This window comes from Canis lupus, chromosome 19, assembly GCF_003254725.2.
Source record: "Canis lupus dingo isolate Sandy chromosome 19, ASM325472v2, whole genome shotgun sequence".
Lineage (NCBI taxonomy): Eukaryota > Metazoa > Chordata > Mammalia > Carnivora > Canidae > Canis > Canis lupus.
Window position 1 is genome coordinate 52058121 of NC_064261.1, and position 26964 is coordinate 52085084.

Consider the following 26964-nt stretch of genomic DNA (forward strand, 5'->3'; position numbering starts at 1 on the left):
CAGTATCCTTGGCCTCTACCTACTAGAACCCCCTTCACTCTGCCCCAAGTTTTCCTGTGGGGCCACTGAGAAGGCAAAAGCTATGCAAACAAGATTTATAATTATGCACAGTAAATGAACATACTATATGTGGTTTCACATAGCATCAAGTATCAAAACAGACAAAACAACTCATGCAGCAGGCAATCAGGGTAGTGGTTACCCTTGGGAGGGGCAAGTGAAGGAAGTGCCAGTAATGTTCTGTCTTGATCTGGGTGCTGCTTATACTTATGATAGCTGCACTTTTCTACATGTATACCCTATATTGCTTTCTATTTTTCATAATGAATGAAAACTCTGCAGCCATTACTCCTTGAATCATTAAGCAACACTTAGCTACATGTTAGTTAACTAAGCAGGGTTTTCTATTAAGTTTATTATCTCCATGTGTTCCTTTAAAAAGTCAATTGAAAAATACACAAAAAAAATCATTTTCTTAATTCATTTGGTAGAAGTTACTTGTTCTTCTGAGATTTCTATGGTTCTTTTTAAGTTTAAAATGCTGTAAAAAAGTGTCACTAAGAGGCATTTCTGTAAAGTATCATAATTTCCATCTCTTGCTAAAATGGAGAAATAGAATTTAGCAGCTGAGGTACTGTTTTGTCAAAATAAACCACATTTATCCAGGAGTTAAGGATTCTTTAAAGGGTGAGAGTCATACACTTTCATATATAAAGATGTAGTATTATCCTTATTTTCTGACACAAGGTTACTTCAAAGTAAAACTCTTAGCAGTTTTTCTAGAATTCTTGATTGCATTTATTTTAAAAATGCAAAACTACAAAATTAATTTTTAAAAAAAATATAGCAATGAAAAAACAGATCATAACCAAATGTGTGATTGATTTATTTTTAGAGAAAAATAAAACTCAAGTTTTTCCAATAAAGGGGAGAAATAACAATATGAGATCATGTCCTGGTTACATGTTAATTATCACATTCTATACGATGTGGATGTGATCAACATGTATTCAATGATAGTATTAATAAACATTTGAGATTTAAAAATTATACCATTTGCCAATGCTGTAAATTCATAAATGTTGAAATAAATACCCAGAAATAAGTAAATTTTAAAAATTGAAGCTTTTGACAGTGTTTATAGATCAACCCAAATGGTACATATCAATAGTACAGCCAATACATTGACATTACTGTTGGTTTCCACCTAACTTCTTCATAATATGGCTGTCTGGTGTTGCATTAGTGAAGATACTTCCTACAACCACATGGGTACCCCAGAGCCTATGACGAATCACTTTACAGCAGCCAAGATCATCCACAGAGAATCCTAAATGTCGATAGCGTTCATCTGTTTCAAAAAGAGTGTTGTTTGTATATGGTCCAAAAAACTGGAGGAAATAAAAGTTCTATTCGTTAGCAAGAAAGACAATGATGAACACATACCTATTTTAATACTCCAAATATTAAAAGTGTGACCAAACACTTCCTCTTCATCCAATAATCTTAGCAAATTACATGTTATCTAAAACACAATCTTTAAGTTTTTCATTTCTCGTCTATACTACATGTGTTACTTGATTTTGAAAAGAAATAATATATATTCCTAGCTTAAGATATAAAACATTTCATGATTATTTATGACTGAAAGCTATACCCAGAATTTAAAATATGACAACAGTGGTTTTTCCTGAAGTTTTCTCCCTTCAACTATGATTGCTGATTTGTAACTACCTATTTCATTAATGTAATAGTATTTACTAGTGAGGATGAAAAATAATAAAGACAGAAAAACTTAACTATAAGTGATGATGGCACCTCAAAGATTGTCAAAATTAAGATTAAAAAAAATGTCTTAAATGATCTATTTCTACCAAAGTTGTAAACCATTTTATAATTAAAACAAACAAACAAACAAACACTCCCACTTCAAATTAATCTGGCTTTCAAAATGTAATTACTCACTGCCAAACCAGATGATGGGTCAATAAAGTCAGCCCAATAGCCTTCAGCTCGAAGAGCATAGCAAATTTCCTTAGCGCCATTAATGAACTGCATAGAAAAAGACACAAATATCCTGGATAGCATCCTTACAAATTATTTTTCAACAAAATTTTAAATATCTTTTGCTTCAGACAGTTCAATAAGAAAATATGACTGATAAGTTAGATATAAAGCCATTTTTTACCAGTTCAAAAAATGGTTCATTTAACACTTTCATTTCCTTCAAAAAGTCTGTGTATTTTTTCTTCTAAATTTTTAGGAACAATTTCTAATCAGTTCTGTGCTACTGATTCCTGAATTTGTCATGAATTAGAAAATATAGCTGCCATTTTTATATTATAAAAATATGAATATTTTGTTTTTCCTTTCTTACCCTAATGAAAAGATATAAACCATTCATTCATTTTAATGTTTAAAAACTTACATGTCAAAGACACATTTATCCATACTCAGTCATAGATAATTTTCACTATATTCTTTGTATTTTTTGTGTATTATTATAGACCATGTAGCTCTATCACCTATTCAAAATCTTGGTTTTGCCATCCTACTCTAATTCCTATGATGTCTTTATTAGCTTTATCAGAAGTGTAAGCAGTGAAAGAGACAGTAACAAATATTAGGACCAGATTAGAGTGCTAAAAAAAAGGGGGGTGGGGGACAAACCATAAATGTTTAAAACCAAGGGCACAGTTCCACTTCTGGCCATAATAGAGTAGGGGATGTAATACTAAAACCTATGAGGCAACGGTTTTAAATCGTGAACAGTCAGACAAAACTGTAATCTTGGACAGAAAGAAGGGCAACAAATTACGTGATCCTCATGTCTGTTTGGAACACTGTCTTCCAAGCTAAGGAGGTAGAAAGCAAGAGTTCTGGAATGTTGAAGCATCTGGAATTTGTGGGTTCGACTCACAAGGCACGATTCCTTGAGGAATCTGCCTCACAGACTGTGCCAACTGGCACCTGAGCTCAATGGTGTTACCATGGGTCGGTGCAGTGCTAGGTAATATGATTTCTGGCCCACACAGAGTACTAAGACCTCACTGAACACATCCAGCTGAGATCCCCCAAATGTTTAAGCCTGAGGAAGATGGGCCATATCCTAAAAGAAGAGTTAGCAACTTGCAGCTTAAATGCCCAACCATCCAGCTGGGTGCTTGTATATAGACAGTTTCCCTGGAAAACATCCATGTTTGTTCATGTATAGGGTCTTTAGTTCCTTTCACAATACACAGGGAGAGTTGAATAGTTGAGACCCTAAAACCTATAAAGCCTAAAAACTTATGAGGTGGCTCTTTAGCAGCAATCAGCAAACTTTTTTCTGTAAACTAAGCTAACTTTCTTGGAAAATACTGAGTGAGCAACATTAAGATAATGCTGTATTTTTGGGTTATTTTCATAATTCTTAAATTGGCAAACTGAATATGGGCTAGAAAAGTCATTAGAAAATATATTTATTTAATGAGCAGATCTGCTGTACACAAAATTCCCAGGAGAACAAAACAATGCAAATGTGGTAAAAGTTAACTAAAAGAATCCCAAATTATCACAAAGAGAACCAGTTTAAGTATTTAAGATTTATGCTCCTTGACAGAAAACACTGACATCTGGTGGAAAAAACTACAATAAACTACCGAACATAAAATATCTACTGACAGTAAATTACATTTGGTTCTAAAATAGTCACTAACACCTTTTTTTCCATAGGGAAAAAAGCTTTTAGTTATTATAAAATTAAAAATGACATTTCAAACCCTGAAATTGGTTACAAAAAACTGATAATTTTACTAGAGTCAGTATTAAATGAGACTTGGAATCCTTAACTCATTAGAAGTTAGGACCAATAATGCAATGTACATGAATGACTAATTGATAGCAATGGTAAGTATATATATTAGTAAATACTGCCTTATATGTAAATAGAAAATGAGTTACTGCCTAAATGTTAACTCTCTAAATTCATATCTCTTTAAAATTAGACAATATCGTATGCCTCTCTGTAACTTCCTTATTAATTAGTGTATGATCATGACTACATGAAATTTATTAGCAAAGCTATGTGGGACATTTTAGTATGAAGTCATTATCCTAAAATTTACAAACGAAGAGAACCATACATCAATCCTAAAGAAAACAGAAAAAATTGCTAGTATTATCTTAGACGGAAATTAGTAAAAGGAATTTTTTCAATTATAGTTAGCTAAGGTGCCCAAGTGAGCTAATCTTGATCTGTCACAAGGCAAGAGTATTATACTATCTTGCAGAATCTCCTATAACCCAACATCAAACTCTTGAGACAATTATATATTTATATTTATATGTTATATATATTTTTAAATAAGACTTTAAGTTACCACTTACCAATTCTCAGGTTGGTAAAAATGAAAAGAAACGCTAATAATATCCAGGGTGAGCTATGGTGACAGCATATATACTAGGGCAGTTTTTTTGGTGGGCAAACTGGCAGCATCTATCAAAATGTAGAAGGAGTATATCTTCTGGATTCAGCAATTTCCTATTTAGGAATCTGTAGATTAAGTGTGTGCAAAAAAGTATATGCACAAACATATTCACTGCTTACAACAGGAAAAGATAAAAATTCATAGTTGGAAATCTATGTGTAGCTATGGAAAGGTGTCACATCATCTGGCAAAAAGCAAAGGACAGGAAAAAAATGTGGGTATACAGTATGTTATTGCTGTACACAGAGTATTACTCCTTGGGTAATTTGCACTTTTTACTTGACTTGCTTTAAAAAGAGTGAGGAGTATAAAGAGTTCATTTTACTTTTTTTTTTTTTTTTTTTGCCATTTTTACTGTATTTTCCAATTTTACAAAAACACATATATCCAAAAAATTGCAGTATTAGACAGAATCTAAGTCAAAAAAACAAAACAACCAACCACGGCATCTCACTTCTCAGATGTCAAAGTCCCTTACTACTGAAATATAGCACGTGAGCCGGGAACTACTAAAGCCTGAAGAACCCCATCATCTTACAATGTATCATAAAACTTGTCAGCACTTGAGAGAATTACCTTTTCTAAAAGCATTTCTCTTTCATTTTCTACCTCTTCGCTCCAAACAGTCATATCATTCTTAGTTTTCTGTGTTATAGTGAGAATCATTAGTTTGTTGGTGGCTCCTTCTGGAAACAGGGACTCAAAATCTATAAATAATAATTCCAGGGAGAAAGTAAGTCCTTTTTTTTTTTTTAATTAAAAAAAGCAGTATATAAAAGTACTTCCTTAGAAAAATGATTAAATCATTGTAGTACCAATAAATGCATACTGTTTTTAAAAAGGAATTTGAAGTGAACTTTTGGTTAACTTCTGCTCTTGCTGAACTGAAATATTACCATTCTGAAGAGCAGTAAGGTTACTTGTTACTGATTTTGTAATTTTCTTTTTTTTTTTTGATTTTGTAATTTTCAAAAAAAGTTTATTAAAATTATGCATTCATTAAATTATAGCTATAATTATTACCTCAGGAGAAGAAGAACTTCAGGGAAAAAATTATTAAAAAGTCTACTATTCCTGTCTAATGGCAGCATGAGGTCAGATGTCAGGGGACATTCGAAAGACCTTACCTTGGCCATGTAATCATTTCCAGCCAGACATATTAAAATATTTAATTACAAAGTATTATAATGCCTACAGAGTACATCATTTAACATATTAGAAAATTGGTGGCATTATCTAATACACGTAGTGTAAAAATGTTTGAAGTACACTATACCTCTTCGCAGCAATTCTGGACACGTTTGGATCGCACACTCTACTTTGGCATTTTCAAAGTAAGTTTCTGCACTGCTGATTTCTTGTTCAACAGGTGCATTATTACCCTAAGAGGAATAAGAAGTATAAATAAAAGCTGGAGTTCAAATAAAATATTTGGTCTATTATAAACTTGTCTTCCTTGAGAAGTTTTTAGAAATAATCCTAGTTAACTGGCAATAGAGTAATAGTGTTATATACTCAAACTGTTCTCTATGATGAATAAAGAGGTGAAGATTTAAAAATGAACATATATTAATATTGTAATATGAATAGAAGTTGGCTAAGAAACTAAAATGCCATGACTATGTCCTACAATGTTACCTTTGATATTCTGGTATCTACTTATCCTTCCCTTGGTTCTGTAATCTGTGAAATGGGGATAATAGCACTAACTTACAAAATAACATGCTTAAATATATAGTCTCTCCTACAGGATGTGTTTAGAGGCTTTTATTCAACTAAAATTTACCGGGCACCTACTATATACATCAGACATTATAGCAAGAGCAGCCCCACAATAGTAAAAAAAATCCAGTCTTCACTCTTAGGTTTAAAAGAGCTAATAGAAGAAAAATAGCATGAACAAATAAATGTAATCCAATGTGAAAAGTTCTATAAAATTAGATAGAAAGTCTTTTCACAGTATAGATGGGGAAGAAACTTGCTTTGCTGAGGGAAATCAGAAAAAGGTTGAAATCCTATTTGAGCTACATGTGAGTTAATGTGTTTGGTTTGCAAAGAATAGGTAGAAAGGATTAGAAACTCAGGAGGAAAGAGAGTCCAGGAAGAGACAGAAACAATACAAGCACATGCAATGGTATGTACAAGGAGAATGGTACATTTAAAAACAAAAATAGGGTATGCTGTGATTAAGAGATCAAAACTATGGAAAGTCATTTATGCCACACTAAGAAATTTTGACTTTAGTCTATAAACAATGAAGAATAGCAAGATCAGATATAAAATGCTAATGCTAGTATTACTGTGCAAGCAATAGGACAGTTAATAGCTAATATTTACTGATCACAGTATATTTAAGTGTTTTAGGTACATTTTCACATTTTCTCATAGCGACTTTATGGTCACTAGGTATTATTATCCCCATCTTACTTATAAAGAAATGGGCTCAGAAATATTAAGTAGCTTTCTTAAGCCCACAAAATCAGGTAAAAGACAGAACTAACCTTTGAAATCAGATTCATCCTAGTTCCATAGTCCATCTCACTATAATGCCTCTAAGAATGGAGGAGAGATAGAGACCTTGAACTCTAGCTTTATTAGTGGGAACTGAAGGGACAACAAATAATTTAAAAGCTACTTCAAAGGTGGAAGCAATGCAATTTTGTCACTCTGTATAGGGATATGATGGAGAGAGGAGCCAAGTTTAGCAGTATGATCTTTACCTTGGGTCAGTGGGATAATGACTAAGTCACTTACACTGCTGATAACATGGGATTAAGGACACGTTTTGAGGTGGGGGCAGGAAGGCGGAACCTAAGGATGAGACACAAAAAAATCTAGGGAATTTTAAGACGTTCAGATAATGACATTTGGCAGGCAGATAGAGTTAGGAATTATAATTTATGGAGGAAGCCAGGGAATTAAGTGACCAAGGAGTTACTCAAAGAAGAAACACATGGGAAATAACATATAATTGGTAGACAGAGAGAAGGAGCCAAGAAGACTGAGAAAGAATTATGGGAGATAAAAAGTTAGGGAAGGTCAACTGTCTCCAAATGTTAGGCTGATTTAAATCATAATAATTGTAAGGGCTGCTGCTACAAATATTATGGCTTTGATTAAAAAAAAAAAAAAACTCAGCCTGAAACTATTTAGAAATTCAGAAAATGGTAAGGATTAGGGGTTTGATAGAAACCAGTTAGGTGAGCATATCAGTTTATTTATTTACCACTCCCCACTTCTAAAGTAAGCTCTATGCCCAACACAGGGCCTGAGCTCACAGACCCCTAATCAAGAGGAGCATGTTTTACCAACTGAGCCAGCCAGGTACTCCTGCCATACCAGTTTAAAAACTCACTTAAAAAAACCCCAGAAAAACAAAACTTATTTGTAAGTCTTTCTTTTTTAGATTACTCTATCTGGAGAAGTTCAGAGATCTCAGTATTTTCTTGTTTTAAGTGCCCAGTGGAGCATAAAACTAGTTATCTGTTCCACATAAAAATTAGGATTATTGTTTATAAAAGTGAAAAAGAATCTAAATTTTTAGTAATATAGAAATTAAACTATATCTGAAATAAACAGCTATTAGACAAGATATTTTTGAAGAACTATTTACCTAAAAGAGATTGTAATCTAAAGTAAAAAAGAAGGGGTGCCTGTGTGGCTTAGTTCAGTGTCTGCCTTTAGCTCAGGTCATGATCCCAGGGATCGAGCCCCACTTTTGGCTCCCTGCTCAGCAAGGAGTCTGCTTTTCCCTCTCCCTTGGCTTGTGTGGTCTCTCAAATAAAATCTTAAAAAGAAAATTATATAGCAAACATACATAGAACAATGCTGTTTTTAAAAGCCATATATGTTGAATATATTTTGAATTAAGATCTTTAAAAACGTTATATCAAGTAATACGCTCACAGTTATCAGAAATTATTTTAGCAATAATCAGAAAATAAACGATATTAACAATTTACCTGAAATTCATTCACATACTGTGCCATCACAAACTCGTGCCTTTCACTTGATAAAGGTTCTGCTAGAACATCAGGTAAAGTTTTATGAAGTTGGCTTTTCTTTTGTGATGTAGTCCCATTGAGATGACAATCAAAACCTATGTTCCCAGGAAGCTGGAATCTCTGATCTTGAGGTCCAAATGGTCCCATAGTTTCATCAGGCCATACTGTTCGAGAACCTGAAAAGGAACAACAAAGTGAATCTATTTTCTCCAACAGTCAAATGTATGGGTGGACTAAAAGAATATTTTTTTTCTAATTAGGTATTTTTATTTTTATAAAACCAATAGATCAACGTAGCCAGTTTTCAGTTCATAGACAGGACCATTAAAAGAAAAAGGATATAATAAAGTACAGTAATCCATACTATGTAATACCTGGTAGTCATTAAAAGAATATAGTAAATTTTGGAAAGAACCTAGGAAGACAGCAGAGTAGAAGGATCCTAAGCTCTCCTCTTTAATACAGAGATACCTAGATTAACAGACATATCAGTGCAACTAACCCAGGAAGTCTTTGGGTTAATCACAGAGAAGAAGCCAATCAAGATAGAAGGGGCAGAGACGCAGTTGGAAACCAAACTACCCAGTGAGACTAACCACAAACAGGAAGGACAAACACAGAAGGAAGAGGAAAAGACCCCACAGGAGGTACCCCTGACATAGGGAACTCCCCAGAGAAAGGAAGTCCCCATAACATCTGGCTTTGAAAATCAGTGTGGCTTAACTTCAAAAGTTTTTACAGTTAGTGCGTTTAGCTCTGGGAGAGCTAGAGAGTGATAGGAAACTGAGTTCCCATCCTCAAAGAGAGAGTGTGTAACTAACAATCTCACCTAGATACAGCACAGAAGCAAAAGTTTGAAAAGTGCCTGGGGTATATACATGAAGGTGATTTATTTATTTTTTTAATTAATCTCAATGTGTGCTGAAAAGAACCTGTGCTGGAGAAGCAAGGATCTGTAAGAAACTTCTCCAAGAGTATTTTCTCCATCCCATCTCAGCCTAGATACCCACACATTTGTGCATCCAACGTGAATACTCTCCATGTAGTTTGCTAACACTGTGCACCCAACCTTACATTGTCCTGTTGATTCAATCCATTCAAGCAGCCCCACTGGGCAGGAGTCCCTGCAAAGCAGCCCTGACAGTGAATACCATCACTCCACTTGCCCTGCGGAGTGGGAAGATAACCATACATGCAAGTCTGACTGCAGTACCAGCAGACTGACTTCCAGACATCTGATTTCTGATCTCTTGGCCCCACTAATCAGCAAAGACTCTCACATGATACACTTTTATGCAACTGCAGCCCCAGCTAATAGGCTGAAAAGCAGGCATCTAGACTGATTACTGATACTGCCCAACTGTAAGCCCTTCCCTGCCCCATGGGCCCTTAACAGTACAAGGACCAAACCCTGCCCACAACAAGCAAAGTGAACATTTGTAGCTGACTAGATTGAAGGCAAATGTGACTGAGCCACAATAGTACAGTGTGCAAAACTCCTATCAAAGTCACCCCTAAGGTGCCTGGTTCTGAAGAAGAGTGGAAAGTGTGCTACAGGGCACCACAGGACCTCTTCTTCATAAGGCCACTCCTTTCAAGATCAAAAGATATATCTTACTTTCCAGATAAATACAAAAAAACACAGAAACAAAATAAGGAGACAAAGGAATATGTCCTAAATGAAAGAGCAGGACAATACCATGCAAAAGAGCTAAATGAAATGGAGACAAGCAATATGCCTGATAAAGATTTCAAAGTAATGCTCATAACTATACTTACTGGACTTGACAAAAGAGTGGAGGATCTTAGTGAGAACTTCAACAAAGAGACAGAAAATATAAAAAGAACCAGTCAGAGATGAACTCAATGACTGAAATAAAAAATAAACTACAAGCAATGAATGGAACATTTGAAGAGGCAGAAGAATAGATCAGGGACTGGGAAGACAGGGTAATAGAAAGTGACCAAGCTGAACAGGAAATGAAAAAGGGAACTCAGCCATACCACAAGCATAAAAACAGTCATATTATAGAGATCCCAGAAAAGGGGGCAGAAAATTTATTTGAAGAAATAATAGCTGAAAACTTTCTAAACCTGAGGCAGGAAATACATATCCAGATATGAGATAGAGAATTTTCAGAGCAGTAAAAGAGAGCAGTCACATAAAAGGGAAATTCCATAAGGCTATTGGCTGATATCCAAACGCTGAAAAGAAAAAACCTGCAACTAAGAATATATCCAGCATGGCTGTCATTCAGAACAGAAGGAGTAATAAAGATTTCCCAGCCAAACAAGTAAAAAAGAGTTCGTCACCATTAAACTACCCTTACAAGTAACATTAAAGAGAATTCTCTGAGTGGAAAGAAATCGCCATAACAAAGAAAGAAAATTAGGAAAAAATCTTACAGGTAAATACAAAATAAAAGTAGTAGATTAATATAAAACCAGTATGGAGGTAAAAACATAAAGGCAGTAATATCAATTATATCTATAAAAATCATAGAGAATCAGAAAATAAAAGGACGTCAAGTATGATATCATTTACATAAAATGTGGAGGTGGGTAAAAACTTAGTGCTTTTACAATGGACTCAAACATAATTGGCCATCAACTTCATACAGATTGCTACTGCTTAAGATGCTATATATGAACCTAATGGGAACCACAAATCAACTACCTATAATAGATATGCTTGGATTTCTTTCTTTTTATTTTTTCACATAAACCACCAGAGAGCAAGAGAAGGAATAGAGAACTACAAAAACAATAATAAAACAAGTAACAAATGGTACTAAGTACCCGCTAATCATTAATTACTTTGAATGTAAGTGAACTAATTTTCCAATCAAATCAGTAGGAAGTGACTGAATGGATTGAAAGGCAAGACCACCTTTATTCTGCCTTTAGAGACTTGCTTTGGACCTAAAGACACATGCAGATTTAAAGTGAAGGGATGGAAAACCATGACCATGCAAATGGAAGTGAAAGAAAGCTAGGGTAATAATACACATCAAACAAAACAGAGACTGTAAAGACAAAGAAGGACATACCTACAATAAGGGGAACAGTCCTACAAGAGAATATAACAAACTAAATACTTTTGCACCCAACATGGGAGCACCTATATACATAAAACCATTAACAAGAAAAGGAAGACCTTGACAATAGTACAAAAGTAGAGGATGTTAACACCTACTTACGTCAATAGATAGATGAACCAGACAAAAATCAACAAAGAAACACTGTTTCGAATGACACATTACAACAGATGGAACTATATTCTGAACATTCCATTAAAAACAGAATACACATTCTTTTCAGGTGCACATGGAACATTCTCCAGGACAGATCATATGTTAGGCCACAAAACAAGTCTCAATAAATTCAAATTGACTGAAGTCGTATCATGCATCTTTTCTGACTACAAAAGTTTAAAACTGGAAATGAATCACAGAAAGAAATGTGGAAAGAACACAGATACAGGGGGCACCTGGATGGCTCACTTAGTTAAGCATCTGCCTTCTGCTCAGATCATGATTCAGGGTTCTGGGATCAAGCCCCGAGTCAGGCTCCCTCTCAGCGAGGCCTGTGCTTTTCCTTTTCCCTCTCTTCCAGCTTGTGCACTCTCTCAAATAAATTAAATCTTTGAAAAAACAAAAACCACACAAATACAATCAGGCTAAATAACATGTTATTAAACCTTGAATGCACCTACCAAGGTATCAAAGAGGAAATAAAATATATAAGGGGACAAATAAAAATGAAAACATAATGGTCCAGAATCTCTGCAATGTGGTAATAGCTCTTAAATATTATAGCAATATAGGCATAACTAAAGCAGCAAGAAAGATCTCTAGTAAACAGCCTAACCTTATTATCTAAAGGAGCTAAAAAAAAACCCCCCAAAAAAACATGCAAAAACAAGAGAAAAGGAAATAATGAAGATTAGTGCAGAAATAATTAAAATGGAGAACCATCCAAAAGACAACCCACAACTGGTCAATGAAACCATGACCCAGTTCCTTGAAAAGCTCAACAAAATTGAACTACCTTTAGACTGATTCACCAAAAGAGAGAAAACTAAAAACCATAAATAAAAAGAGAAATAACAACTGACATCACAAATATACCAAAGATAGTTAGAAAATATTATGTAAAATTATATGCCAACGAAGAACATAACAGAAATGAACAAATTCCTAGAAAGCTAAAACTTTCCAAAACTGAATCATGAATAGAAAGTTTAAACAGACTAATTGCCAGCAATGACACTGAATAAGTAGTCAAAAAATTCCTAACACAAAGTCTAGGATCAGGTATCTTACACCCGTGAATTCTACCAAACATATGAAGAAGAGTTACTATATATTGTTCTTGAAAATTACAAAATACAGACCATGAAAGCAGCTTGCAAATTCATTCCAGCAGGCCAAGACTACCCTGTTACCAAAACCAGCTGAAGATACTAAAAATAAAAAGGTATGCACCAAAATCTCAGATGAAAATAGATGGGAAGATCCTGAACAAAGTACTATCAAAACAAATACAAATATATAGTAAGGAAATCATTCACAGGGCACCTGGGTGGCTGAGCTGGTTAAAAGCACCTTACTCTCAATTTTGGCTCAGATCAGGATCTTAGGGTCATGAGATTAGGCCCTGAACTGGGCTCCACATTGAATAAGGAGACTGCTTAAGATTCTTCCTTGGGGCACCTGGGTGGCTCAGTCAGTTAAGGTCTGCCTTTGGCTTAAGTCATGATCTTGGGGTCCTCGGATTTTGCCCCCTGGCTGACTCCCTCCTGCTCGGTGGGGAGTCTACTTCTGCCTCTCCCTGTCTCTCTTCCCTTCAATCCCCCAATCCATTTATGTGCTCTTAATAAAATCTTAAAAAAAAAAATTCTTTCTCTCCCTCTCCCTGCATACACACACTTGCTCTCGAATAAATAAATCTAAAAAAAAAAAAATCACTCAAAATGATCAAGTGTGACTTATTCTAGGTATACAAGGGTGGTTCAGTACATGCAAAAAGTGTTATTAAGTGATATTGTCACTTTAAGGACAAAAACCATATGATCATTTGAACAGACACAAGATAGCATTTGAAAGAGTACATCATCATTCACCAAGAAAAAACTCTCAACAAAGTATGATAAAGGTTAAATGTCAAAAGTCCACAGCTAACTTCATTCTCCATGGTGAAAAGCAGAGCTTTCGCTCTAAGATCAAGAATAAGATAAAGATGTCCACTCTTACCAGTTTCCTTCAACATTGTACTGCAAGACCCAGTCAGGGAAATCAGGCCAAAAAAAAAAAAAAAAAGAAAGAAATACAAGGCAACCAAACTAGTAAAGAGGATGTAAGATTTCCAGTATGTGTAGCTGAAATAAACCATATACAGAAAACTCTAAAAACTCTCTACCAAAAAGTACTAGAATTGATAACTGAATTCAGTAACGTTGCAGAATAGAGATTATTGGTAAATCTATTGTATTTCTGTATACTAATGAAGTGGCAGAAATAGAAATTAAGAAACTATCCCATTTACAATTGCACCAAAAAGATAAAACACCTAGGATTAAACTTAACCAAGGAGGTGAGAGATTTGTACTCTGAAAACCATAAAACACTGATGAAAAAACTGAGGATGCAAAAAAATAAATGGAAAGATATGTGCATGAACTGGCACAATTGCTACCGTAAAAATTTCCCTATTACCCAAAGCAATCCACAGATTTAATGCAATCTTCATTAAACTACCAACAAATTTTCAGACTACTAAAAAACAAAAACCAAAAAACAAAACAAAACAAACACCCTAAAATCTGTATGGAACCAAAAAGAATCTATATAGAAAAAGCAATGTTCACAAAAAAGTACAAAGCTCAAGACAGCACAATCTTGTAAGTCAAGATATACTACAAAGCTGCAGTAATCAAGACAGTATGGCACCGGCAACAACAAAAAGGAGACACGCAGATCAGTGCAACAGTAGAGCCAAAATTAACCCACGCTTACATGGTCAAATAACCTATGACAAAGCAGGCGAGATTATACAATGGGGAAAAGACAGGATCTTCAGCAAATGGTGCTGGAAAAGTGGACAGCTACAGGCAAAAGAATGAAACCAGACCACTTTCCTACACCACACACAGAAACAAACTCTAAATGGATTGAAGACCTAAACAGAGACCTGAAACCATAAAAGTCCTGGAAGAAAACAGGCACTAACGTCCCTGACATCAGTTGTAGAAGCGTTTTTCTAGATATGTGTTCTAAGGGAAACCGAAGGAAAACTGAACTACTGTCACTATACCAAAATAAAAGGCTTTGCACAGAAACAACCCAGGAACAAAGCAAAAAAGACAGCCTACTGAATGGAAGAAGACATTTGCAAATAACATCCAATAAAAGCTTAATATCCAAAACACATAAAGAACTTCAACAACTCAACACCAAGAAATTTCAAGTGAAACAATTAAAAATGGGCAGAGGACCTGCAGACATTTTCCCACAGACCCATGCAGACGGGCAACAGACGCATGAGAAGAGGCTCAACATCACTCATCATCAGGGAAAGTCCAATGCAAACCACAGGGAGAACCACGTTATACCTGTCAGAATGGCTAAAGTCAGCAACACAAGAAATAACAGGTGTTGACAAAGATGTGGAGAAAGGGAACCTTCATGCAGTGTTGGTGGGAATGCAAACTTGAGTAGCCACCGTGGCAAACACTATAGATGTTCCTCAAAAAATAAAACATAGAATTACCAAATGATCCAGTCATTCTGCTGGGTAGTTCCCTCTCCCCTACCAAACCCTAATTCAAAAAGATATTTACACCCTTATGTTTACTGAACATTATTTATAACAGCCAGATATGGAAGCAGCCCGAGTGTTCATCCATAGATGAATGGTTAAAAAAAAAAAAAAAAAAAAGGTATAAAACTTCTGGTTTTTCCATTGATATTTCTTTCAGAGCACGCAACATTGCCACAGTCACATTATACCAAAAGGGACAATGGTGATCTCGAGGGCTACTCATTTGATCTTGAACAGTAACTGCAAGCATTCTTGACATACATTTATTAAAACAGGTACCAGCACGTCCTTCGCTAGTTACAATCACTGCTTGTTATTACCATATAAACACAAGAGTAATGGAATAGTTTTAAAATTTGGTACTCGTATTTCTCAAACCCCATACCTTTGTTTGTTAAGTCATCAGCCCCAATATATGTGCACTCTGACTGAATTAATAAAGTCTGAGTTCTTATTCTGATGCCCTGTATGTCTGCTCCAATTCATAGAGCTTACTACATGTCTAGTCTTTGGAGGAGACAAAACTTGAGCTGGCCCGTGAGGGGCAGGTCAGATCTGAATAGTGAGAATAGTGGGGGCTTGGGAAGAAATGGCCATTATTTACTGATTGTATTTGGTACATATTGTGTGATACTTGGAGAAAAGGGACTTACCAGCCCTTAATTCAAATCTAAGCTTTTTATCACTTATTTTTTCCTTGCCCTATCTCCTCTCTTCCACCTTTTTCCTTGCATTGTGAGATCTAGCGGGCTTTCTGTCAAAAGGACAAATGCCTCCTCTGACTATAACTTCTTAATAGTTGTGTATAATGAAAACTGTAAACTTTTTTAAATAAAATGTGTATATACCTTGGCAAAAAATTAAAAAAAAAATAAAGTCATATAGTATTTTTTTGTTTATTATTTACTAAGATTGAGGAATGAAGAGTGGAAATAGATATATTACATGTTTTAGGGAGGATTTTCAGAGAGAGTTCAGCCCGTGCCTCCTCAGCTTGTGACATCAAGCACTCTGGAGCCCTCCTTTGTGTTGACTGTTGTACTCACAGGGATGAGATTGTTAAGGTCAGGAGAAACGATCTGGAGGTAAGGATGATTTGTGAACACAAATATACCTGACAGACAAGGTAGAGAAGCATTCCAAGTAAAGGAGAGCAGAAATGCCAAGGAAAAGCTCTGAGGTATGAACAATTAAGTTGGGAATGCAACCACAGAGGGTAGCCTGAAGGCGATTAGATGATTCCCCAAAAGGTCAGCAGGAGACAGATGTAGGGGGCCTTATGCACCATGCTGGTGATTAGGATGTCATCATTTAGAGTGGTGATTCCTAAAGAAGTTCTGTAAGGAGTCGGGAAAATCAGTGGGTTAAATTCTGATCCTACACTCAGTAATGGAGTTTGAGGGATTCAGGTTGGTCGAGTGAACTCCACCCCCCCTTCCGTGGTATCTCACCCCCCCTTCCGTGGTGTCTCCTCAATCCTGACTATTCTCTGGGTTCTGGATTCCCACCTCCACTCCCAGCTGGATATTCCCATTTGAATATTGGCCACCACTTCCACTTCAGCACTTTGAGAGTCTATAGGGCTGTAACCCACCAACAGGTACTTGGTAATGAGAGGATCAGGAGAGGCATTAGACTCTCTGGCCAGGACTCTGGTGTTCCACTCCTGGCTGTCACTCCCTGTCCTATGACTGACCACATCCTCTGACCTCTCTTAGCTTCAGGTTTCCTATCTGTGCAGTGGAAATGCTGCTGGTTTCACGAGGTGATATGAAGACTAAATGAATTATTACATGGAAAGGACTTAGACAAGGGCTGGGCACATAGTAAGCGCCATTACCATTACTACTATGATGCTATTATTCATCCAGGCTGAAAACTGCTACAGATTGGGAGGATACGGAAGCAGAGCAAGGGAATAAAAGCCACCAACGTCTTTAAAATGGACTTTTGGAATACTTAGCTCCTGTTTAACAGCGACTGTCCTAATCCAGGTCTCTCTTGCCTTTGCCCCTGAGTACAGTAGCAGGGCGCTGGGACTTCTCTCCTGCACTTCTGCCCTGTGCCAGCAGATCTCTCTCTTCAAAAATGGTCAAACAAGTCTTTAATAACTATCATATTTATGAATTCATTTTCACAGCCATCAGAATGGCTAGAATGAAAAAGATAAGAGTGGAAAGGATGTGGAGGCAGAGAACCCTTGTGGTCTGTTGATTGGGAATGTCAATTGGTGCAGAATATGGAAAACAGTATGGAGGTTCCTCAAAAAATTAAGAGAGAAATGCCAGACGATCCAGAAATTTGACTGTTAGGTAGTTCCGCAATGAAAATAAAGTGGTAATTTAAAAACATATGTACCCTGTGTTTACTGCATCATTTACGATAGCCAAGATAGGAAAGCAACCTAAGTGTCTATTGATAGTTGGAGGAATAAAGAACATGTGTAGTATGCGCTCATACACAGTGGATTGTTGGTCATAAAGAATGAAATCTTGCCCTTTGCAATAAATAGATGGACCTGGAGAATATTATGTTCAGTTAAATATGTCAGAAAAGGACAAATACGAAATGATTTCACTTATAAATGGGGAACAGAGGGACATCTGCGTGGCTCAGTGATTGTCCGTCTGCCTTTGGCTCAGGTTGTGATCCCAGGGTCCTAGGATCGAGCATTGGGCTCCCTGCAGAAAGCCTGCTTCTCTCTTTGCCTGTACTTTGCCCTTCTCTCTCTGTCTCTGTCATGAATAAGTAAAATCTTAAAAAATAAATAAAAAAAATAAACATGGAACATAAATGACCAAGCAAACAAGCAAAAAAGACAAAAGAGAGTCATAGATAGAGAGAACAAACTGATAATTGTCATCTGGAAAGGGAGGGGTGAGATAGGCAAAGTAGGGAAGTGGTTTAAAACATACAAACTTCCAGTTATAAGTACGCAACAGGTATTAAAAATACAGCATAAGGAATATAGTCAATAGTCCTGTAGTAAGGCTGCATAGTGACAGATGCACCCTTTTATTACTTATCCTGGTGTGAACTATGCAATATATATATGATTGTTGAATTATCATAATGTATGCTTGAAACTATTCACACTCAACTATTCTTCAGTAACATAGGTAGTATTTCCTTGACAAAGGCTATAGAAACAGTTTTCTAGATACTTCTGCTCACCAATAGAAAGAAAAGCAAAATTAAACTATTAGGACTACACCAAAATAAAACATTTTTGCACAGTGAAGGAAACAATTACAAAAACAAAAAAAGGGCAACCTACTAAATGGAAAAAGATATTTTCAAATGATGTATCTGATACATCATTTATAGTTCTAAATATTAATATCCAAAGTATATAAATAACTTAACATGGAACCAAACCAACCAAAAAACCTATTAAAAATGGATGGAAAGGGACACCTGGGTGCCTCAATGGTTGAGCGTCTGCCTTCAGCCCAGGGCCTGATCCTGGAGTCCTGGGATAGAGTCCTGCATTGGGCTCCCTGCATGGAGCCTGCTTCTCCCTCCTCCTGTGTCTCTGCCTCTCTCTGTTTCGCTCATGAATAAATAAAATCTTTTTAAAAAATTAAAAAAATTATTAAAAATGGATGGAGAGCTTAAAGAGACTTATTTGTAAGGAAAATATATAGCTGGTACACACATTAAACAATGCTCAATATCACTAATCATCAGGGAAAAGAAATCAAAACCACAACGAGAGATCACCTTATAACTGTTGGAATAGAACAAATATAAGAAATACAAGTGTTGGCAAGAATGTGGAGAAAAAGATTCTCTCCTGCACTGTTGGTGGAAATGCAAACTGGTGCAGACACTTTGCACAACAGTATGGAGATTTCTTAGAAAATTAAAAACAAAGTTATCAAATGATTCAATAATTGAATACTGGATATTTACCCAAAGAAAAAGGAAAACACACAACAAAAGATATATACACCCTTATATTTAACAAAGCATTATTTATAATAGCCAAGATATGGAAGTAATCCAAATATTCATACAGAAATGAAGGGATAAAGATTTGGTATATGTACACAATGGAGTATTACTCAACCATAAAAAAATAATGAAATCTTGCCATTTGTAGCAACATGGATGGATGCAGAGGATATAAAAGTGACATAAGTCAGAGAAAGACAAATATCAAATGACTACACTCATATAGAATTTAAGGAAAAAAAAAAAGGGACAAAAACAGTCTTTACTACAGAGAATAAACTGGTGGTCGCCAAAAGGGAGATGGGTGTTTTGCAACAAATATAAGTAAATTACGGTAACTTTTACTTACATATATCTGGCGGTGCAGTGGCCACATGAGACTCATCAGAACCTGAAGATCCTGCTGTTGAAAAGGCTTTGGGACTGACAACCCTTTTAACTAAAGAGCAAAATCCTGGGACATAGGAAACCAGTCTGGCTCTATTACAGAGCACCTAAAAATAAGACAAAAATTAAAATTATTTGTTCTGCATATACGTTATTTTTAACATAGACAATCTCTGGCAAACCCTCACACTGCAAAGAATCTTTTAAAACCAAGTTTTATCCTATTATGGAGCAACTATCATATGACAAGGATTATATATATAATTTTAAAAACATATCTATTAAACAAACAAGTAATAAATTACTTTGTGGAAAAGTGTATGGCCTTTCTGATAAAGGCTAGAATCGAGAGTGCCACACTAGAGAGAATAGGAACCTCTAAAAGTTGCCCTATTCAGGAACAACACTAAAAAGGTAGTACAAGTAAGACTTTTTTATTGTTAAGGAATCTTCAACACTTTTAGTACATAGATTTGTGGTAAATATTTTGCTATGTTCACTTCCTGGACTCTGAGGTCACGGACTATAGATGAATGTGTAAACATCTTTCATGAACAAATTTCTAGCAAAATACTTGGGTCAAAATAATTTTTTTTATTGTATTTTATACCGATTTATCCATTTGAGAGAGAGAAAAATCTCCAGCAGACTTGCCCCGCTGAGCGCACAGCTGGGCTCAATCTCAAGACCCTGAGATCATGACCTGAAGAAAATCAAGAGTCTAAAGCTTAGCTGACTGAGGCACTCAGGTGCCCTATGTCAGTGTAATAATTTAATACAGGGGTTGGCGAACTATAGCTGAATACATCCTATTTTGGTAAGTAAAGTTTTAGCCTAATATTGTCACACATACTTATGTACTGTTTGTGGCTGCTCTCATGCGGCTGCTCTCATGCCATAATGCCAGAATTAAGTAGTTGTATAGAGACTATATGGCACAGAAAGCCTAAAATATTTACTTATCCGACCCTTTACATTAAAAAACAAAAATGCCGACTGAGTGTAGTAAAAAATATGTAAGAATACTATATTATCTGTGAAATACTATTAAATGATTTGAACAATTAAGAGCTCGAGAGAACAGGAAAAGAAGTTTCATAGAGAACACAAGGTTTTGAAGAAATAGAAATTTGTGGAGGAAAAGGGCATTTCAATGAGCAACTTTCAGAAACAGATGTATAGTCATAAAAGGTATATTCAAAAGAGAGAAATTTAGTAAGGTTAGGTATTTAAGGGATTGCGGTAAAAAACAGACTTGGGGGGATCCCTGGGTGGCTCAGCGGTTTCGCGTCTGCGTTTGGCCCAGGGCGCGATCCTGGAGTCCGGGGATCGAGTCCCACGTCGGGCTCCCGGCATGGGCCTGCTTACCCCTCCTCCTGTGTCTCTGCCTCTCTCTCTATGTCTAGCATGAATAAATAAATCTTTAAAAAAAAAAAAAAAAAACGGCTTGGAAGTTAAGTTGTGGGTAATCATAAAAGGCTTTATATTTGACACAGTAAAGGGTTTGTTAACAGCAATTCAATAAATCAGAATCCTGATCTGGAGGCAGGGAATAGAATAAACTGACAAAAATAAGGAATGTTTTTAGGAATGTATCACTTAGTGCAGGATGGACTGGAATAGGATTTAAGAATAGACTGGAGTGGTACGAAAATTAGTTACCAGGGTGTGGAAAGACTCTAGCCATTTGATAACTTCAGAATCAGTCTTTTCCCCTTTCACAGAGTACTCTGAATTCCAACCCAGGTGTTCTTTTTTTTTCATCCTAAGTACAAGAGAACATCCTAACTTGTTTTACCTCTCTAGCATAATTTATTAACTTTACCTTCCTTTCTTTTTCAATTCTTTAGTCTCACATAAAAAAAAACCCCACAACACTTCTCATATTTCTCTGCCTTCTTTTATACTGCCTTATGAGTTCTTCTGCTAGAATGCCCCTTTCCCTCTCCTTCTAGGTCTAGCAAATTTCAACTCTGTCTTCAATAACTGGATAAACAGAACTTCCTTAATGTATCTCCAAAGAAGGCAGGTCTCCTGAGCATTCTGGCCATCTGAAAATTTCAGCATCCTTCCTTGGGTCAGGACCCAACCTCCCCAGAGAGATAAATAAAATAATTATTAGATTTTAACTTACTAGACAAACTCAGACTTTGGGTGTTTCTACAATTTACCTCTACAAATAAGACATTTAAGAGAATAATGGCTCAGGATCTTAAAGGCAATATAAAATTTTAAACTCCGAAAATATTTTGGGCAAAGCCTTAAAAATAACCCTCAATAAGACATTATCTGAAGGGGGCAATATTAAATAGTAAATAATCAATAGATGTTAATTACTATGGGACAGATGCTATGCTAAGTGCTTTACATGCACTCTTTTACTTATTCCCACACTTCCATATACTATTAACATTAAAGTATGATTATCAAGCTATTATTTGTGATTAACTACTTCATAAGCAAAAAAGGAAAAGAAAGATAATCCAAATTATTTTAGCAACTGCCTAATATTATTAAGGATTATGATTATTTTAGCCTGGGAGCGCCAAGGCCACTAACTCGTACTTTGGAATTTTTCCTTGATGGTAAAGCATTTAACAAAAGTCATAATAAAATGTGAGTTTTGTTGCCAATCTAAGACAATCTAATCACCAAGTTTCATGTTAATTTTATTTACCAAGTTTCATTTTAACAGCTAAATAAGCCAGTATCTAATTTATCCACTGAAAAGAATAGCTGACAACAGTGTTGATGTCTTTCAAGTTTTCCTTTTAACCTATAGGACAAATTCTTACCTGGCAGATTTTATGACATTGGGTCGGCTGGTAAATATAACTAAAAGTGATAAATATAACTAAAAGTGACAACCAATAAATGACTCAAAAATTAGAGAACAGCCTGTTTATCTCAGTATGAGGATAAGCGTGATTTTGTATATGACTACTTCAAAACCTAAGATTCTAGACTTGGGAAGAAAACAGGTTATTAAAATATAACTTTAAAGTCCTTAGTAGTATAAGGAGAAATGTCTTTTTGACACTCTTTTAGGACTAAGTCCCGTTTTGGGTTATGTGAGCAGAAAACAGGCTCTATAACAAAGACTGAAAGCTTATTATTAAGAAATTCATCCACATTCTAGGAAATTCATCCATACCTATCTTCAGACATTTTTGTGTGGTCCACACAAAAGGAATTTGAGTGGGATGTTATAAGAAATCCTAAGAAATTTGTGTCGGATATAAATATTGAAAAATCACAGATTTCACCGAAAAAGTCCAAATTTTCAGCTATTCTTGAAAACTCAGAAGAGCTCACAGCATTGGATTCATATTCCCAAATGGCTTAAATAACAAATCGTTGTAGCTAAAGAAAGGCTCCTCCTGTTGCCGGATCACAAATGAAAATTGCAGTTTGTCAAAGTTCCCACCAAGGCATCTTGATTTACTGGTCCAGCTTTCAAAGCGGAGACATTTATGACTCTTGCTACCTATGTTACCTACAATGTGGAAGACACACATACTTGCATTCAGTGTTTACAACGCAAACACAAATTTTCAAAAGTATATTTGAATACTGAAACTTTATCGGAACTTCTAACAATAAAAGGATCTATGAAAGCACCTTAGGAAACAGTCACCTTGCTGAGCTAATCCGTTTAAATGAAAACAAAGCCAAGTTAAACATTCGCATTCTATTCTAATTAATGTCTGTTTTGAGAACACCTCAGGCTTCTTTTACAACATTCCCTTCCTGTGCTTTTAAGTAGAAAGTCACCCTAGAGTGGGTCCAAGACAGTGGTCCACGTTTATGACCTGGCCCTGCACTCACATCACTAGACTCTCAACCTACCACGTTCCCTTAGGGGAATACTACCCTGGCTAAAGGCTGCCATCTGTATCCTCCTCACACGGCTCTGATCAAAGGACCACAGCTTTACCAAAGAATCGAATCTAAACCCTGAGCGTGACATGCAAGGTTCCCTGGTCCCAACCTCACTTCCCGCTCTTCCGCGTTGCGCAAGGCGGAAGGGTCTTCTGGAGTTTTTGAAACGGAGGGGAGAGGGACTCTGAAGACCAATCCCCCGCTGTTCCATTAAAATCGCCAATTACCGGGCGGCCCGGGCGGCTCAGCGGTTGAGCCTCTGCCTTCGGGCCAGGGCGTGACCCCGAGGTCCCGAGTCCCGCCGCGTGGGGCTCCCTGCAGGGAGCCTGCTTCTCCCTCGGCCTGTGTCTCTCATGAATAAATAAGTTAAATTAAATTAAAATCTCCAATTATCTGGATCCCAGCGTCTTCTCGGAACTCCGATGAAGTGCTTCTGCGATCGCCTTGGCCCGGAGCTCCGCGGTGAGCTGCATCCCACCGCCCGGCCGCCGCCCACCGGGACTCCCGGGCTACGGGCCCGCCTCCCTGGCGCCCGTCCTGCAGGGTGCGGGAGGTCCCGCTATCCCGGGACGGCTACGAAAACCTTCCCGTGTAGCTAACCCGGGTAATTAAAAAAAAAAAAAAAGCTTAAAGGCAGATTCCGAGTACCCACTGACTACTGTCTTCTGAAAACGTTGCAAGGATCCGGGCACTGGCTTCGTGTCCAAACACGGACTCGCAGGCGCGGGGACCCGGGACCGACGAAAACGTCCGTGTTCGAACCACCCTCGGGGCGCGCCGCGCTGTCCACACCCGCCCCTCCCCCCGCTGCCCGCGACACTTCTCACACAGCGCGTCCGAGCGCGAGAAACAGGCCGCCGAGGCCGCCGTCCCGAAACCCACTTGCCAACCACGGCGGCGTGTACTCACGGTGGCCATTTCCGGCGGGGAGGGCGGACGCCGGCGATCGTCCCTTCCGTGAAGCTCTACCCCTGGGGGACCGACAAAACACAGCAGCCTGGTGACCCACCCGGCGCCAGCTCCGGGGCGCGCCGCCGCCCCGCCCCGACGCCCGCGCGCTCCCCGGAAGTGCGCCCCGCCCCCAAGCCCACCCCCGCAGGGCCCCGCCCCCGACGCCCCCGCGCTCCCCGGAAGGGCGCCCCCCCCCGCAGAACCCCGCCCCCGACGCCGCAGCGCTCCCCGGAAGTGCACCCCCAGCAAGACCCCGCCCCCGACGCCCGAGCGCTCCCCGGAAGTCTGCCCCCCGCGTCCCGCAGGGCCCCGCCCCCGACGCCCGAGCGCTCCCGGAAGTGCGCCCTCCCCCCGCGCCCCGCAGGGCCCGCCCCCGACGTCCGAGCGCTCCCGGAAGTCCGTCCAGCCCCCAAGCAGGGTTCCACCCCCGAGCTCCCCGGAAGTGCGCGCCCCCCCCACAGGGCCCCGCCCCCGACGCCCGAGCGCTCCCCGGAAGTGCGCCCCACCCCCAACGCCCCCGCAGGGCCCCGCCCCCAAGCCCCCCTTCCCCCCCCCGCTCCCGCGAGCAGCTGGGGCCCGGTGACGGCGGGGAAGCAGGAGTCCGTGCCGGCCCGGGACACGGTCCTCAGGGCCGGCGGCTCCACAGCAGCTCCGGACGAGCGCTGGGCCGGGGCTGACGGGGACAGCCTAGCCACAGGGAGCCTGTCGGGGCAGGGGCCATACCGAGCGCGGTGGCCCCCAGACGGGCGCATTCGGAGGGTCCGACACGGTGGAAGCCGCCGCCGCCGCCAGCCGTCCCGGGCCCGCACTGGCTCCGCCGTCAAAATGGCGGCCGCGACGGCAGCGCGGCGAGCGCCTACGCCGGCGGCGACCAGGCCGGAGCAGCGGCTTCCGCACACATCGATGCGGAGGAGCGTCGGCGGGATGATGCGCACGCGCAGGCGCACACCGGGGCCGCCGCCGTGGGCGTCGTGGGTGGACGCGCCCCCCCCCCCCCCCCCCGGCCGGCGCGAGGCTCCCGGTGCTCCGCGTCCGTCCCGGGGCCGGGTGAGAGGCCTCGCGTCGTGCTGCCGCCGGAGGACGCGGGCTCCCGCCGGTCGGGGCGCGGTTGTCAGCCCGCGAGCCGCTGGGCTCGAGCCCGGACGAGCTTCCTGCGCGTCCCGGGCCCTGGGCGGCTCCGTGGCCGGCGCTCACGGCCGCACGGGCAGCTGGACCCGCTCCTCAGGTTCTGACTGAAGTCCATACTTATTTTATTATTTTATTTTACTTTAGGATTTTATTCATTTATTCCTGAGAGGCACGGAGGGAGGCCCCCCGCGGGGAGCTCGTCGACCCCGTGACCCGGGTCACGTCCTGGGCCGCAGGCGGCGCTCACCGCCGGGCCCCCGGCACCCTTGAACTTTTTTTTTTTAATTTTTAAAAAAGATTTTATTTATTTGTTTTTGTTTTTGTTTTAATTTTTATTTATTTATGATAGTCACAGAGAGAGAGAGAGAGAGAGAGGCAGAGACACAGGCAGAGGGAGAAGCAGGCTCCATGCAGGGAGCCCGACGCGGGCCTCGACCCCGTGACCCGGGTCACGCCCTGGGCCGCAGGCGGCGCTCACCGCTGGGCCCCCGGCACCCTTGAACTTTTTTTTTTTAATTTTTAAAAAAGATTTTATTTATTCGTTTTTGTTTTAATTTTTATTTATTTATGATAGTCACACAGAGAGAGAGAGAGAGAGAGAGGCAGAGACGCAGGCAGAGGGAGAAGCAGGCTCCATGCAGGGAGCCCGACGCGGGCCTCGACCCCGTGACCCGGGTCACGCCCTGGGCCGCAGGCGGCGCTCACCGCTCAGCCCCCGGCACCCTCGAACTTTTTTTTTTTTTTAATTTTTAAAAAAGATTTTATTCATTTATTTATTCTTGAGAGACACGGAGACGCAGGCAGAGGGAGAAGCAGGCTCCTCACAGGGAGCCCGACGTGGGACTCGATCCTGGACCGGGTCACGGCCTGGGCCGCAGGCGGCGCTCACCGCTGGGCCCCCGGCACCCTTGAACTTTTTTTTTTTTAATTTTTAAAAAAGATTTTATTTATTCGTTTTTGTTTTAATTTTTATTTATTTATGATAGTCACACAGAGAGAGAGAGAGAGAGAGAGAGGCAGAGACGCAGGCAGAGGGAGAAGCAGGCTCCATGCACCGGGAGCCCGACGTGGGATTCGATCCGGGACCGGGTCACGGCCTGGGCCGCTGGCGGTGCTCACCGCTGGGCCCCCGGCACCCTTGAACTTTTTTTTTTTAATTTTTAAAAAAGATTTTATTCATTTATTTATTTATTCTTGAGAGACACGGAGACGCAGGCAGAGGGAGAAGCAGGCTCCATGCGGGGAGCCCGACGTGGGACTGGATCCGGGACCGGGTCACGGCCTGGGCCGCAGGCAGACGCCCCCCGCCGTCCCCGCCGTCCCCGCCGCCCCCGCCGCGCGTGACTGGAAGGATGAACCGGGCT

At 39.5% G+C, this 26964-nt stretch overlaps 1 protein-coding gene across 2 annotated transcripts; it reads right to left on the reverse strand.

The window, feature by feature from the left end:
• Positions 1–862: 862 nt before the first annotated feature.
• MMADHC (metabolism of cobalamin associated D) lies at positions 863–25335 on the reverse strand. Of its 2 annotated transcripts, none has more exons than XM_025431882.3 (8): positions 25196–25335; positions 24431–24492; positions 19602–19746; positions 8432–8649; positions 5746–5851; positions 5046–5176; positions 1966–2052; positions 863–1391 (listed from the first exon to the last, which is right to left on the reverse strand). In XM_025431882.3, the coding sequence occupies exons 2-8, from the start codon at positions 24437–24439 to the stop codon at positions 1191–1193; spliced, it is 897 nt and encodes a 298-aa protein (XP_025287667.1). In that variant the 5' UTR covers positions 24440–24492; positions 25196–25335; the 3' UTR covers positions 863–1190. The 2 variants fall into 2 exon arrangements, with proteins under 2 accessions (XP_025287667.1, XP_025287662.1); XM_025431877.1 differs by lacking the exons at positions 24431–24492; positions 25196–25335 and adding exons at positions 21302–21404; positions 22794–22822.
• Positions 25336–26964: the final 1629 nt, after the last annotated feature.